General features: G+C 36.0%; 1 protein-coding gene across 5 annotated transcripts in view; it reads right to left on the reverse strand.

The window, feature by feature from the left end:
* Positions 1-7,358: 7,358 nt before the first annotated feature.
* Positions 7,359-17,669, reverse strand: part of TLL1 (tolloid like 1) — a 213,917-nt gene continuing 203,606 nt past the window's right edge. For all 5 annotated transcript variants that reach the window (XM_023252694.2, XM_023252695.2, XM_045055704.1 and 2 more), the window contains 2 exons: positions 11,734-11,984; positions 7,359-10,535 (listed from right to left, as the gene is read on the reverse strand). In XM_023252694.2, the coding sequence (XP_023108462.2) occupies positions 10,401-10,535; positions 11,734-11,984 (386 nt within the window). In that variant the 3' untranslated portion in view covers positions 7,359-10,400. The remainder of the gene's footprint in view (positions 10,536-11,733; positions 11,985-17,669) is intronic.

Consider the following 17,669-nt stretch of genomic DNA (forward strand, 5'->3'; position numbering starts at 1 on the left):
TTCCTTTTTTAAAGGGAGACTTAGGGGTGCCTGGGTGGCTCAATTGGTTAAGCATCAGATGTCAGCTCAGACCATGATCTCACAATTGGTGAGTTCGAGCCCCGCATCAGGCTCTCTGCTGATGGCTCAGATCCTGGAGCCTGTTTCAGATTCTATGTCTCCCTCTCTCTCTGCCCCTCCCTCACTCATGCTCTCTCTCTCTTTCTCTCTCTCTCTCTCTCAAAAATAAACATTAAAAAAAATTTTAAAGGGAGACTTAGTTTTGAATATATTGATATTCAAAATGACAGCATAAAGATTAAAACAAAAATCTGAATTATGATTACTTTTTAAAGCTTAAAACATAATGTATATATCAACTTGTTTTCAATATATTTTCTTTATCACAGACACAATGTGACCTTAAAAAAATATTTTATATTCAAGATCTCCATCTGTGAAATTGAAGTAATATTTACCTCACCAGCTATTGTGAACTCTAAAAATGCTGAATCTGAATTAAAAATTAACATAGGTATACATCAATTATTTTACCTTATTTAATAATTCTTTGAAATAATGTTTTTTTTAAATAATAGATTTATTTATGTTGGTCTTCTTCAGGAGGAGCTAGAGGGGAAAAGGAAAAACAGAAGGAGGAGATTGTCACTTCTGGCTGGAAATTTTATTTTTGCATAATTTATGGTATATATAAACTTCCACTTTTAAAATTTAGTTAAATATTTAATTCTTATGGTTATGAATTTAAATTAAAAATCTTAAAGATCACAAAATATGTTATATATCATACATATTTATATACTTAATACCATGTCATTTTATATATTACCAGTTGTCTGGTAATTATTTATTGTCTCTCAATTCAAAACACATTTTTCATTGCCCGCTGTTGCAAATGGAGCTGAGCCCTTTGCATAAGTATTTGTTCTTTGCTAGCCTCATGTCAAGAATTTCTGCAGCCTCACAGCTTCTCTGATGCCCAGCTCCAGCAGTTTAAGTGGCTTCTCTAAAATCAGGTAAGTAGTGTTCAAGAGTATCTCCATATAAAGTAATGGAATTCCTGGTCAATGGGTTTAGAAGCATCTAGATAAGGTCAAGTAGCTATCTAAAACATTCGCACAATTTACATTCTTTCCAGCAGTGTGTAAGAGTTACTATGCTATAAATACTTGCAAACACTTGATAGTGTTTAAAACTAAAGTTTTATAAATGCGGTAGATATAAGAGGTATCCCAATTTTTTAATTTGAATTTTCCAAATAATAGTTGTCAAACATGTTTTCTTATTTATTGGTCATTCTGATTTCCTCACCTGTGAATAGTCTATACATCACCTTTGCACATTTATCTATTGCATAGGTTGGCTATATTTTTCTGTAATGGGCCAAACAGCTTAGGATTTAAGGCCAACAGGCAATGTCCTCAACTCTAACTGTTCTTGCCAAAAGGCTGAGTCTTTTCACTCACAGATTATACACAAGCAGGAAGCAATCTAGATTTGGCCCTCAAGAAATAGTTTGCCAACTCCTGAGCTATTGGGTTGTTTGTATATTATTAAATTTAAGATTCACTTATATAATTTGGGTTCTAACATTTCATCAGGAATACAGACTGCAAATATCTTATATGTTAATATCTCTCTTACTGAGATCTTAATATTCTTATCATGGATTACATTTTTTTATTATTTTGACAATTTTATATATTTGAGACTGTGGGCTTACATTTGTCCAAATTTACATTTTTAATTATTTTAATGTATTATTTCTTTTTATCATTGTGGAGTCATCATTTTATCTTAAATAATCTTTTGTGCCTTAAGATTTATCTTATATTAAAAAAAAAAAGATTTATCTTATATTACTCTAGAAACACCAGTTAACTTTAGCTTAGAATTTACCTTAGGTGATTTTTCATTTTCAAATTCCCTCATACTATATTTTAGAAATATCCTTTTTAAAAGCTTATGAATGAATTTTTAATCCAATCTGAATATATTTTTCCTTAAATCTGAAATATTGTAGGACTTACATTTATTGTGATTACCAGTATATTTATTTCCTCACTGATAAAATGGAGACAATAAAATATAACTGATAGTTAACTATGAGGTTAAATGAGTTAATATGTTCCACGTTTAGAAAAATACCAGTCAGATATATGTTTCAAATTTTAAAATTTACATATTATTGTTTTGGCCATCTTATTTTATAATTTTCCTTTTGTTTCCTTTTTTCTGTGATTCACCAGTTTTTTAATACTATTCTTTCTTTTTTTTTTTTTCAACATTTATTTATTTTTGGGACAGAGAGAGACAGAGCATGAACGGTGGAGGGGCAGAGAGAGAGGGAGACACAGAATCGGAAACAGGCTCCAGGCTCTGAGCCATTAGCCCAGAGCCCGACGCGGGGCTCGAACTCACGGACCGGGAGATCATGACCTGGCTGAAGTCGGACGCTTAACCGACTGCACCACCACCCAGGTGCCCCTTTTAATACTATTCTTAATATTATTTTAAAATTACTTTTCCCTCTCTATTGGTTAGAAATTATTTATCCTGCTTATATTCTTTTGGTTATTTTTATAACTTTACCAGGTATTTAACAAAGTATAGAGTTAATCTTTTTCTCAAACACTATGAGAAACTTAGAACTCCTCAAATCTAACGATCCCTCTTTAGTTGTATATAATACAATTATATGTCAAATTATATGTCAAATCACAATTACAATAAAAAAGTCTTATAATTCCACTTTCTCTTCAAATTAGTCATTGTTATTATTTTTATAGTATTAATATGTTTTAAACTGGCACATAATTACCAGTGACTCTGATCACTATTCTTTCTTGCATATCACTCGCTCATTTTTCCATTTTTCTTCCAGAAGAAAATGCATTTTTTTAAGTTTATTTTTAGCGAGAGTGAGCGAGAGAGAGAGAGAGAGAGAGAGAAAGAAAAAGGGAGAGTGAATGAGTTCAAGTGGGAGACGGGCAGAGAGGGAAAGAGAGAGAATCCTAAGCAGGCTCCGTGCTTTCAGCACACAGGCTGAAGCCTGATTTGGGGCTGAAGCCCACAAATTGTGACATCGTGACCTGAGCCCAAATGAAGAGTCTGATGCTCAATCGACTGAACCATCCGGGCACCCCAAAAGAAAATTCCATTAACGATGAATATCTGTTAGTGGTAAACTCTTTGTTTTTACTAACCTGAAATTGACTTAATCCCCATTTGTAATTTGTAGTTCAACTGGACACAAAAATTTAGACCAACAATCACTTGCTGTTAATATCTTGAGATTTTATTTCAGAATACACTGTATTTCTAAAATAATTTCCTTGGTAGTCTTTTCTTTGGTTACTTTTAAAGATGTTTTTCTTTAACTTCGCGTTCTGCAATTTTAGTACTCTGTGTCTGGGTGTAGCTTGCTTTTTATTTTGTTTGGGAACTTACTGTGTTTCCAGAATGTGAAGATACACATCTTCGGAAAATTCTGAGGCATTTCAGATATTATCTACTGAATATTTTCCTCCATTCTCTACATTCTTGTTTCAAACTCCTAATAACATATGCTGAATATTCACATTCTATTCCACATCCTTAAATATATTTTTTTCATCTGTCTCCCTCTTTTTAAGCTCTCCCAGTTCATAAATTATTATCAGCAGCTGTATCTAATCTAAATTTTAAATTTCAATTACTGTATTATTTTATTTCTACAAATTCAACTTATTCTTTTTATTTTTTATTTAATTTTATTTTAGAGACAGAGCACTCAAGCAGGGGAGAGGGGCAAAATGAGAGAGAGAGAGAGAGAGAGAGAGAGAGAGAATCAGGAGTGGAGCCCGACATGGGGCTTTATTCCACGACCCTGGGATCATGACCTAAGCTGAAATCAAGAATCAGATACTCAGCTGACTGAGCCACCCAGATGCCCTGTGAATTTATTCTAAAAAAAACAAAAAACAACAAAAAACCCTCAGTATTTTGATAGTGTCTAAACCTTTCCCATATATTTCCTCTTTTTTAAATCATTTTGCTCTACATATAATTCCAGTATCCAAAGTTGTGAAGTATAACTATGCCACCTGTTACTTTGGATTACTCTTACCTAAATATTTTATAATTTTTTGTTGTGCCATCACATCCCATTCTATGAAACATTATCTGTAGGGCTAATGTTTGGCGAGTATATGCCCCTGGAGTGCCTTGTATGTGAGTATGCTCTTGAGAGGCTTGGCTATTCCATGGACCTGACCAATATTTAAAAAAAATCCATGTTGACTTGAAGAGGGGCGCAAATAGTGAGGCAGTGAGACATTTCACTGTCCCACAAGTCACACTGTTATTGCAAAACATTTCTTTTCCACCAGTTAGGCCAGCATGGATTGGAGATTTTAGGTTTCAAGCATCTTAATGTGTATCATAATAAGAATTAGAATTCAGGGCACCTGGGTGGCTCAGTTTGGTTGGGTTTCTGAATTCAGCTCAGGTCAAGATTTCAAAGTTTGTGAGTTCAAGCCCCACATCGGGCTCTGTGCTGACAGCTCAGAGCCTGGAGCCTGCTTTGGATTCTGTGTCTCCCTCTCTTCCCTTCCCCTGCTTGCACACTGTCTCTCTCTCTCAAAAATAGATAAACATTAAAAAAATTTTTTTAATTAGAATTTATCAAGCACTGTTGGTGCTGGCAATAGTGCTTTTTATAAATTACTTTGTTTAGTTTTACTTGTTAAATGATTACATGAACAGATATCAGAATTTTGATACACTATGTCACCCCCATCATCCATCTTGAGAATGAATAATTTATAAGTTGAAAATACAAACGATTGATGCAAAAAAAAAAAAAAAAAGTTAATTTTAGAGGGCAATTGAAATTTTAAAAATAAATGCAAATAATATGACAGTAGAAAACCAAGGATGAGGAGAGGGTGCTTGTTAATGCTTTTCTCAAAATACAAACCGTGTTATTTGGAATAATGTCCCACAAATGGCTGTAAGATATACATGCATGTATTATATTGCAGTTTTGACAGTCTGTGATCGCTTTTATTAGTGTTTATCTCTTTAACTAGAATTTAACCTTCACAGAAGCAAACGTGATTTTTTTTTTCTTTTTCAACCTTTCATTAAACTCTTAGCAAGTACTGAACATATTAGAAGGCATTAAATTAAGCAAGTATTTCTGGAATGAAGAAATAAATAAGTGAGTGAATAAACTAAAGTGCATGGTTGTAATAAGTCTTTTGGTTGGAAAATGACAAAACTTATTATGAAAGACCTTTTGCTCCCAGGAAATTCAAACACAAATAATAGACATTCAGTGGTATAAAAGCAATCTTAACAAATATATTAGATCCTTGTGGGAAATCTTCTTGCAATTTACTTTGATTTTTAATTATAGCCTCCTAAAGAATGTTCACTAAATAATTTTTTAGGATAGTTTGTATATCTAAGCTTTATTATGTACAAGCCTTTCACTTTATTTGCCCTTTGTATTTAAATAAATCTTCCTATTTAAATAATTTAATGGCATGCCTTGAAATAACCCCTTCCCCCTGACCTCAACCTTAACACCATTATTTTAGCATTTAGCTGTCATTTCTGTGAGTCACTGATTCTGATGTAAAAATATCACAAGGGAATATAGATGCACTTCCACATTTTGATAAAAAATTATCAAATTTAATCCAATTTCTAAAAGTTACTCTTTAAAAAAAACTCCCAATGGAGCTTTTGACAGATATGAGATTTGTCAGTTCTTAGATTTGTTGTGTAGTTAAACATTATGGCTAATATAATCACCCCTTTATATTATTTAATAGAAGAAACACTTGGAATTGGTTTTTTAAATGTAATTTTTAAAATACACTGAAGCATTAAGCACATGTTTATACTATTATAAATTGCTTTGAATAACCTTAGTTGCTATTTTGTTATTTCAGAAGCAAGTATGCTCAAAACTTCGATAGCTGGCCAAAAATAAAATGCTGTATAACTAGTTTTCCAGCTACCAACAACGTAGGTAGAGCAAAGTAAGAGCAAAGGGATTGGTAAAGCCAGTAGTTTGTATTCAGATAGAAGTGACCCATAATAAACATGAGTAATTTCATTATTCACTTAAACCTCCACCCTGGCCGCAAAGGCAAGATAAGACCCGGCTCAGGACCTTTTATCCACATGTCTTAAGCCACATATCGGCTTCTTAAAGTCTTCTGTGTTCATTTGCTTTAACCCGGATATGTTGCCACTTACAAGTTTTCTCAAGTTAAAAGTTGATTTTACTGTTTTAATTTTTTATATAAAATATTGGATGAGAAGGGGGTTATATATAATGAGATGTGCTCAGGGCCCTATAATCCTTTTGGAGTCGTTCTGCGTGGTCTCTGCACCAGGACCGGACTGGGGTCCCACGGTGAGCCTGGGTGCAGGTTGAATACGCTGGGGGTGGGCTGAAAGGAGAGCCATGAAACCAGCTGATGTCAAAAGAAAGCTTGAAGACTAATAATAACATCTCAAATGTATTAGATCTGTGCATTGCGTCAATTATTTCCTAAGCTAATGGCAATATGTCTTAATTTTATAACAGTAACACTAAAGACTAACAGCTAACTACTCATTGGCAACCATTTACTATGCATTGAAGCATAAAAAGCTTTAATTCATTCGCAGGCCAGCTTTTTTTTTTTTTTCTTTTTGATGTGCTCATTTTACCTAACTTTTCTTATTAAATAGAAGGTATTCCTTCAAGTTATAAATCTTGACGAGGTAATTATTGTTCCTGCTTTCTTCCTCCCGTGCCAGATTTCACAAGTGGTATTAAAGGTTTTCCAAAAAGCAAGTTTTATTCCCATTGTCACTAAGCACAATTTCCAAACATTTCGATAACTGCCTTAAGTTAGTTTTAAATGTCACACATGGCTACAGTTTACTTTTAAAAGGTAACATTTACTTGAATGAGCTTGAGTAACATTCAAGTAACATTTACTTGAATTCAAAGTAACATTGAATAAGATGTTTCCATTTACTTCTGAAGAATAATAATTAGTCATTAGATGCTTTTAGAAATTTTCTCTATGGGAGAACAAAATTTAGTATTTGAGGCTTACCCTGAAAATATATAGTAATAATAGAAACCAAATATGAGAGACTAAGAACTCTAAAAAAAAACTGGACAGCATTTGAATCTGATACTGTGATATATTAAAATTAGGCCTGGATAGCAAAAAGCCAGCCAATACAAGAAGGGGACATTTGGAGACTTTGGAAATATTGTCTGTTCTCGCATACTTTCAAAAAATGTTGTTTTGTGAAATTATGCTAAGCCATGACCTCATAAATAGACTAGATTAATATTCAAGTTGACTTGAAAAATAATTTAATAAAATCATAGGAAGTAGGAGCAGTTTTTTTCTGTGGATAGCCAGTGAGGATTGTATAGGAGTTAGAACTTTGGCAAAGAGAGAGCACAACCAATATACTGATGTAGGGGTTGAAAATAATTTACAAAATTAATTTAATAAAACACTTGAAACAGTAGCTAACAATAATTAACAAAATGACAACAAAGCTGTTTGTACTTGCAATTAACAACATAGTTAAGCCCAAACTGAATTAATATAAAAATAATATGCAACGAATTGATATCTGACATAAGGTACGTTAAAAGTTAATGTTCACATTGAAGACTTGAAGTTGTGACATCTCCAAATACCTTTTCACTTTCACTTCTCAGTTTTACTGAATGCAGCTCGTTGTGGCCTAGTGTGATGTCAATGGAAATACCCAAAATATTTCTTAATGTAGAACACTACATTTCCCCTATCACGCCAGATAAAATAGTTTAGTATATTTACTTTAACAAAAGTCCATGGTTACTAACTCTGAGCTATAGAGCAGGTCTTGTTTCTTTAATTTCTAGCACTAATTGTGGTTCTTAAAGATATCTACAGCTGATATTTGAATTGTCATGCTGTTCCTGAAAAGAACAATATATTTATCCTGAAAGTTTTACTGTAATTCACCCCTAAAGTGTACTTTACGTGGAAAAGTTTCATCATAAAAACACTGTCCACTATTTATACATGTCCAGATCGATTCGACTACATTTCGTAGAACGAGCACAGATTTTTATATCAGACAAGCTGGCTTTCAACATCTCACTTTACACTGTGACCCTGGGAATGTTACATACCTTCTATGAGCCTCCAGTCCTGAATTACAAAATGAGAACATCACCACAATCCTCAAACAGAAAAATAAAAAAAAAAAAAAAAGCTAGTGTCATGTGCCTAGCACCGGGCCAGGCATAGTGTAGACGTTAGGTGTTCGTAATTTTTTCCTCCTTTTTGCTCACTCCTGATATATTTTGGCTAATTGAAGATTAGTGAAAAAAGATGGAAGAAGTTACTGGAATAAATCAGCTCCACTAGAAAGCTCATTATATTGCAGGCAATAGTGACACATTCCCAAAGTAATGTTCAATAAGAACCGAAGATTGGTTTTAAAAATGTATTTACATAGTATAATTCAAATGCAAGAAAATATTTTTCAGGGCAATGACAAAGAAAAGAAACAAGCTACACCTGTGTGTATAGTTTAATTTGTAAAAATGAAGAGAAATACCCAATTTTATTGAATGTCAAATGTTCATGGACAGGTAACAGAAACTAAGGTATTTCACGTAGTAATCTACGTCAACATCAAAACATATCAAAACAGAGTTTCTGTAAAGGAAAAAGCCATTTTTATAATGGGGTTGATAATAATTAGAAGTTCCTATTAATTGTCCATGAAATCTCCTAAGAAAGGTGCTACTTCAGACAGGATTCTAAGTAGAACGTGGCACATAAATTCTAACTTTTCCATCCCCCACTACGTTTCACCTTCTTATAGCTCCGCTCACCCAGACAACCTCACATATACACACACGATATTAAAAACACGCATGGCTTTAAAGCAGAAAATTCATTTTCTACAACAAAAGCAAGACACCGTATTTATACCCGATGTTCTCAGTCACGGAAATGGGTTTTCCTCATGGAGTTGCTAATTCACATACATTATTAAGTTCAACCTTTTGAAATGTGTGTCTCTAGGAGGATCTGTTTGATCATGTGCAAGAATTCTAAGGCATTATAAGTAGTTGTTCCACAGGACAAGTGCTGCCCTTGCAATGATATACTCTTGATACGTTTGACAAGTCTTTAGTCTTCAAATGCCACCAGACAGACATAGGGAGACATTCATAGTCTACAGGTGGTTGGCTCAAAGGTCAAAAATTTTGTTTAAAAAAAAAAAACGTTTATGGAATAGCACCATAGAAAGTCTTTCGGAAACAAATCCTTTTTCAACTGAATCCCAAGAAGAAAGAGAGAGAGAGAGAGAGAGAGAGAGAAATCTTTCAATGACTACATGGCCTACTTACACTTCGTTTCTTTCTTTTTTTTTTTTAAATACAACATTAACCGTGACAACGTCAGCAATAACAGCTACGACAGGTTGACAACAACAGAAAAGACGATAGCAGCTCTGGTGACTTGAGAATGGACCATCCAGGCAGTCACTAGAATTCTGTTCACACCTGTTGGGAGTTCTCTCACGCAGTTCTAAGACATCACAGCGCTTCTTAAGTTTGGTGTGAAAAGGCAGCACTTTCACTGAAAGAACTGAGTTTACCAATCAGATGGGCGTTTTCCAGCATTTAAATAAATGATGTCTAGAGATTAATTGCAATAATGGACACTACTGACATTTCCAACTTGTCAAAACGCCAGTAAAATGAAGTGGTCACAAGACCATTTGCGTCTCAAAGAGGTGAATCTGGCCTGCAAGGAAAGTGACTAAGCTGAAGTATTCCAGTTTCCAAACATCGGACACACCCACAATTAAAGGACAAAGCACCCTCAAAAGACTCCCATTTCCCAACATCCTATATGGATCTGCATCCAAGATACAAAGCCAAAGCAATTATCCTCAGACGCAGGAAGAGGGTTTTTCTGTATATGACCTGCAAGACCATTCTATTTCTCCCACATGTTGAAGCATTGTCAAAAAGAACACTTTGCAAGGTCACAGACCCTGAACTGAACTGCTTGCAATTGCAAGGCATCTGCATCAAGCTGTCAACAAAAGCTTGTGGAGTCTTCCTTGAAGCAACATGACGCCCTTCCGCCAGCTTTATTTCGATTTATACCATCAAGCATGGAGCTCCAATCTCCTGGTAATGCTGATCAGAGTTAGGTGAAAACTTCTCTTGTAGTACAGAGATAATTCTGGTCTTACAGTTTTCTTCTGTTCACACTCGTTATATAAAACATTTGTGCTAATATCTTCATTTAAAAAAAAAATACGTCTTCTCTCCATTCTGCACATTCCTTGATGTTCTGATGGAGGTTTTGGTGTTATTTTTTGGTATGCATGGTGTCTGGATATCTAATACTTTTGTATCTTATATGAAATCCTTTCTTGTTGATTGTGTCATCAGTGTGAAAATGAATTAAAACCGCATCCCCAATGGAGTAGATTTCTTCTGGTGGCTAAAGACAGAAAGAAACACACAGGCAAATAAACAAACAGAAGGAGTCATTTTTTTCTTCATTGAGATTCATATTTGGGATTGGGGGGGGAGTGGGGTATATATGACTTAATCCTCTCAACAACCTGGAATAGTGAATACGTGTGGCTTCTTCATTTTACAGATGAGTAAATGTGAGTTTCAGAGAAGCAAATGACATGCTCAAGATCATAGTTATAGGTAGTGATGTCGCTGGGCTTGGAACAGAAGTGTGTTTTCAAGTTGGTGTGTCGTTTTTTTCTCCCCCCAAAATTTTAAGCCCAGTTCCTCTGATTTAGAAATAAATAAAGTGAGGTTCAAAGAGCATAAAGAGCTATCAAATTTGTTTCAGAAGGTGCTCTGAGGCAGAGACAGTTCCAGAATCCAAATCATCCCTCCCTTCCTGTTTCAATAATCTAAGCACCAAGAATCTTTTTTGTTTCATTGCAGCTGGTATTTGGACAGGAGTTCAAGAGTATTCATGTTCAGTATTATTTAAGCAACAGACACTGACAGACAAAAAAAGAGCGGGGGCGGGGGGGCCTAATGTCTTCTGAACAAAATAAGTCTTCAGAAGACCACTTGATATTTATCTTAAGCTTTCCTTTTTCTTATTTCTTGTGGCAACGCTCTGTGACCTGTACGCTGGCATTCTGTCCCATGCACAAGTGACACGCTGCAGTGGAACAGCATTCTGGTAGCACTGACTGAGTCCGCACAGCACTGGTGGACCCCACCACTCAGCAGGTGTATTCTTTGAGAGGGGAATGTCAACATGGGTTGTGTGCATATTACTTTGCCTTTATGCTTTAATTTAGGAAGTTGACCCAATTGTCAAAGGTGCGTGTTTAAATGTATTGCCTTTAGATTCTTCAAGGTTGAAATATTTATTACACAAGAACATGAATAAAAAAGTTAGAATGTGGACACTAACAGCAAATTAGAGCTACCAAATTCATCCCTCTTGCGTGAGATTATTGAGAAAATTCAATAGAGATAGAGAAAGAGGTGAGGGAGAAGAGGCATAGTATAATTTGTCAAGCCAATAACAATACAGTGTAACCTTTTTTTTTTTTTTGTAAAAATATTGTCAATTTGTATATGGCATGCATAACAATCATGAATCATTGAGCTTTTTTTTTTTTAATCTGGCTATGGTTTCCTGCTGCTACTGTATTTACCCCTGATCCACAGAATCGACCAAGCCCCACCGCTGTCGAATCGAGACCATCAAAGAGCTCAACATAATCATAGCCACAGTCAGCTTCTTCCTCCACCTCGAAAATCGGGAAGGATAACTCCAGGCGAAAGCCACGTTCTGACACTACCAGCCATTCACAGTCGACCTGTCCTGGGTAGTTGTTATCACCAAACTGAGCATGCGAGTATAGATCTCTGGGTTTCGGTTCCGCTTTCAGTCGGCCGCCACACTCTGCCCGGAAAAGAAAAATGAAATCAATCCAGTGAGGTGTCACAAGTCCCCTTTCAAATTTGATGTAGTCTAACCCTTCTCTACTTTCTGAATTCATTTCATCACCGGATGTGTGTCCCATAATTGTGGGGTCTGTGCAACAGGTACTGACACGGGCACTACACACAGACTGCTGGGTTGGAATACCACCTCCAACACCTACTAGCTCAGTTAACTTTATACGAGTGATGCCATTTCTCTGATCCATAGGGCAAAATGCAGGTGATAACAATATAACAACAGTAGCAATCTTAGCGGGCTTTGAGGATTTAATGAATACATGAAAATCACTTAAAACAGTGCCTAGCGTCTAGTAACTCTTAATAAATATTTTTGTTACACACGATACTGTTTTTAGTTCCAAATAACTAGTTCTAATAGAAAAAAAGATCATTATCTTCATTCAAGCTTAATCTTAATCGATTAAGAACCCAGAATCCAAATGAGTAAGAAAGAATGTAAAAATCAACAAAATATAAGACACCTGGGTAGCTCAGTCGGTTAAGCGTCCGACTCTTGGTTTTGGCTCCAGTCATGATTTTGCAGTCTGTTGAGTTCAAGCCCCATATCGGGCTCCCTGCTGGCAGTGCGGAGCCTGCTTGGGATTCTCTCTCCCTCTCTCTCTCTGCCCTTACCCACCCCCCACTCTCTCTGTCTCTCTCAAAAATAAATAAGCTTTAAAAAATCAACAGAATGTATAAAATTTCTATGTGTGTGTGCATGATATAGAACTCTACATAGAATATATAGAACAGTTTGACTTGGGTAGAAATATTCACCTAACTGGGTTGGGAAAAACATACACACATCCTTAATTGCAGTTACCTTCGTAGTTCCAGAAGCTACTAAGTATATTTGTGTTTGTAATAAATAAAAAATTTAAATGCTCTTTTCACAGTTTCTTTTTCAGAGAGATATCAATAAACTTATGGATTACCAGTTATTGCTTTTGTCATTAGAGGTAAATACACCAAATAGATAAGTATGCATAAAAATTTATAGCCAGTGTAATTTAGATATAACACTTAAAAAATTTTTTTCTCAGAAACTTTGTAATCTTCGCCCCCAAACCTCCTAATAACTAGGGCCTATATAGGTTATTATCCCTAATAACTAGGCATTATATGTATTATTATGGCAGAGGGTCGGGGGCAAAGGAGATAAAGAAAGGGATATAAACATGTCAGAAGCAAGTAGAGTTTCTTTCTATCTCTGTTTGTCAAGCACTGAGAGATCCCTGGGGAGCCACAATTTCAGTGCTAAGACCGGGAAAATCTCAGGAAAAGTGGAATAAGTTGGGAGGGGACAGACATGAAAGCCCAAGATGAAAAGATGTGGACAAGCAGGACACTGGCTATCAAACCACAACTGTGACATTGTCATGATCATGCGACCAAACCATCCTCAGCAGCACCCTGTGACGATGGATTGTGCAATTACACTTAGCTGGAGTTTTCAGGTCTGTGTACAGTTTACCCACACTGTGGTTTGGTGACTTTCAATAACAAAATATTCATGAATCTCCAGGATGGAACCACCGCTCAGATGTGTCTAAATATATGTAGGCACAAAGACATTTAGATTCGTGTGTGTGGCTAATATCCAACTGGAGTTCCAACCAGGAGAATGACTGCCCCCTAGGCTGTGCTCCATGATGAATGTCAATGTCCCTCTATGTTCCTGGTGGGTGCTACTACTGCCCATGTAAAAAGTTGAAAGCTGGACTCATCTCTTAAATATTGTCTCTTGAGTCCTACAGACTGTGAACCTAACATCCTACCCTTCCTACCAGGGCAGGGTGCTCTTCTGAGTCCAAAAATTATGGTCCTTCCCCTGTGACAGAACCCCGCAGCCAAACTACCTGGGTCCAAATCTGGGCTCTGCCCTTCATCCGCTGTGGGACTGTATCTCACACTTCATTTCTTTTTTTTTCTAATTTTTTTAACGTTTATTTATTTTTGAGAGAGAGAGAGAGACAGAGCATGAACGGGAGGGGCAGAGAGGGAGGGAGACACAGAATCGGAAGCAGGCTCCAGGCTCTGAGCCATCAGCCCAGAGCCCGATGCGGGGCTCGAACTCACGGACCATAAGATCGTGACCTGAGCTGAAGTCGGATGCTTAACCAACTGAGCCACCTAGGCGCCCCTCACACTACATTTCTAAGACAAGCATCATACACAGTAGCCCCACCCCAGGGTCTAGACGAAGAGTGAATGGTTTAATATGTGTAAAATGCTTGGAAGGTAACTGGCACATAGGAAAGGCTGTCTTAGTGGAAGCTACCACCATTTCTGCCATAATTTTCCAGTGAGAACATTGAAATGCCATCATCTGTGCTGCTAGGGATCCATTCAGGTATGAAATGAAAAGCCAGAAAAAAATGAAAAAAACAATTGAAAACACTATTAATCTGCTATCATAATGGAAGACTTATATTTTTGAAGCCCGGGAAAATATTTTGTGAAAAATATTTCCAAATGTAATATGTAAGTGTATAAACCAGTGTGATCTCATTTAGAGGTTTTTTAGAATTCTACCTGTTCTCAAAGTTTGATATAATTGCCGGATTTGTTTTGGTTTCAACTTTTTAAAAAACTTTTATCCCACAGCCAGGAAGAGCCGAAGGCACAGACTGTGTGTTCGGAAGAAGGCTTTAGTTTCAGTGTGCCTGCCTTGTACAAACAAAGTAGCAAGACAAAGACCGGGATCCAGAAGATACAATTCTCTGCCAGTCCCAACTTCCAACAAAAATCAAGGAGGAAATGAACTAGTGGAACAAAATGGAAAAGGAGGGGCTCCTGGGTGGCTCAGTCAGTTGAACCTCTGGCTTCGGCTCAGGTCATGACCTCGCAGTTTGTGAGTTCAAACCCCGTGGGGCTCTATGCTGACGGCTCAGAGCCTGGAACCTGCTTCAGATTCTGTGTCTCCTTCTCTCTATGCCCTTCCCCGCTCAGGCTCTGTATGTGTGTGTGTGTGTCTCTCTCTTAAAAACAAACATTTAAAAAAATTAAACAAAAATGGAAAGGGAGAGTTCATGAAACCACTCAGGCTCTGTGTGTGTGTGTGTGTGTGTGTGAGAGTGTGTGTGTCTCAAAAATAAACATTTAAAAAAATTAAACAAAAATGGAAAGGGAGAGTTCATGAAACCACTCAGGCTCTGTGTGTGTGTGTGTCTGTGTGTGTGTCTCAAAAATGAACATTTATAAAAAGTAAACAAAAATGGAAAGGGGTTTCATGAAACGTTTGTGAATCTGAAAATGACAGTGAAGGGTTATAACTGGGTTTTATTGAAAATTTCTAGAAAACGGCAATATTCAAAATAAATAAATTACATTTAAGGGTGACTAAAAATGTTTCAGAAAGTTCACCGGCTTTCGTTTATCCGTTTCAGAGCACAACTGCATTCCTATGGATCACTGCTCAAGCTAATAAATCTGGAATTAATGATCCAACAGTGAAAAAGAGACAGCGACAGAGACAGAGACAGAATTTAGTCCACAGAATAAAATTTTTAAGAACAAACTTTTGAATATTATATGCGGAAGAGGTGTGATTTTAATATGCCCTGAGAGAAATTCCATACGCAGAATATAACAGGCAGAATGAGGGCCACTGCTTACGAGTGTCTTTGCGAATCCTTGTGGCAATTCTTCAAAATTTAGTTCAGGTACCATTTCATATGGTCCCTATAAAGGATGTTGTTTAGGTAAATACACTCCCTGCAAATATTCTGTTCATCTACTAAGTTGGAACAATATGAAAGTAGTGTAGAATGTACTTTATAAGCTGCCGGAACATCTTCTACAGAACTCTGGAAAATGAAAATAAAGCTGCACAAGATAGGGGACAAGAAGGGAAGAGGAGCCTGGGGGTGACTTTCCTTTTAATTTGGAAAGACATGATTGTTTGTTTCCTGATAAAGTATTAAATTCCCAAAGAGGTCCTGTAACGTGACCTACAAATGCCTTTAGTGGACATTCTAATTCAATTGAGTTAGATCAAAATAATTTCCTTGCTAAGAAGTTTAATAATGTATTATTTTATTTTTTTTTTAATGTCATTGATAAATAGTATGATGTTGTATGCTACAGGAAAGAAGTCCTACCAGACGGGCCATGTTTTATTTCATTCATTTATTTTCTTAATATTTCAAGTTTTTATTTAAATTCTAGTTGGTTAACATATAGTGTAATATTAGTTTCAGGAGTGGAATTTAGTGATTCGTCACTTACATACAATACCCAGCACTCATCACAAGTGCCCTCCTTAATGCCAATCACCCATTTTGCCCAACCCCCCACCCACCTCCCTTCCATCAACCATCAGTTCCTTTTCTGTAGTTAAGACTCTCCTATGGTTTGCCTCCCTGTCTCTGTTTTTTTTTTAATGTTTATTTATTTTTAAGAGACAGACAGAGACAGAGACAGAGAGACAGAGAGACAGAGCGTGAGTGGGGGAGGGGCAGAGAGAGAGGGAGACACAGAATCCAAAGCAGGCTCCAGGCTCTGACCTGTCAGCACAGAGCCTGACGCGGGGCTCACACCTGTGAATTGCAAGATCATGACCTGAGCCTAAGCTGGATACTTAACCGACCAGGCCACCCAGGCGCCCCAGATTGACCATGTTTTAAAATATTATTTTCTCTTCACATTTCCCCCTTTTTCTGTATGATAGCCATATCCTCTGACAGAATACACAGGATATATATATATATATATATATATATATATATATACACATCACAGAGAATACACATCATCAGAGAATACACATATACACACAGAATATATATATATATATATATATATATATATATATATATATATTTTACTGGAGGATTTGTTTCCTTTCATAAGTTTATTTAAGGGTAGTGGAAAACCATTTGTTACCTGCTTAAAATATATTTAGGCTTAGAATTTGGACACTATCAGAGAATAAAAAAGACTCTTCCCAATAAAGTCCATTACTCGTGGATTTTTTTTACATAGCATTACTTGTGAAAAAAAGTAGCCATAAAACCATATTAGAGCAATATTTCTAATCAGCTGGCTTCAAAATTCATGGTATTACAAACTTGTGGATAAAACTCAAATTTTATACAGAAATATATATAAATTTACTCAAGCAAATTAAAAGGTGTATTTCAGGGCCCATCAATAAGAATTACAGATATTCTAGAAGCAGTTAAATAATGAATAAGAGTTTTATACATGTAGAAAAAATTGACTGATGTAGTACTGGACTTGGCTGTCTTGTCAGCAGAAATTGACTGAAAAATCCTAAGTACAGAAACATCTGAAAATTAGAAGTTTAACTTGCCAGACTGTAAGCTGTCAACAGGCAGGGATTCCTTCTATTTCCTTATCAACTCCCACAAATTGCTAATTTTTTTGCTATAAATTACCAATACCTTACAGTCTATCCAAAGCAGGTGTCAAATAAACATGTGATGAAAGACTATGGGATAAATTAACTTATTAAAGAGAAAGCTTTAGGAGACATAAATAGGAGGCAGCACCTCAGAGGATTTCAACATGTATGGCTACTAGAAAGTAACAGTATAAAACAAATCTACCCAGAAAAGATGCCTGGTTAAGGGAGAGCAAAAATTTATGCATCAAGAAAAAAAAAACACAAATATGAAAA

The sequence above is a fragment of the Felis catus genome, chromosome B1 (assembly GCF_018350175.1).
Source record: "Felis catus isolate Fca126 chromosome B1, F.catus_Fca126_mat1.0, whole genome shotgun sequence".
NCBI lineage: Eukaryota > Metazoa > Chordata > Mammalia > Carnivora > Felidae > Felis > Felis catus.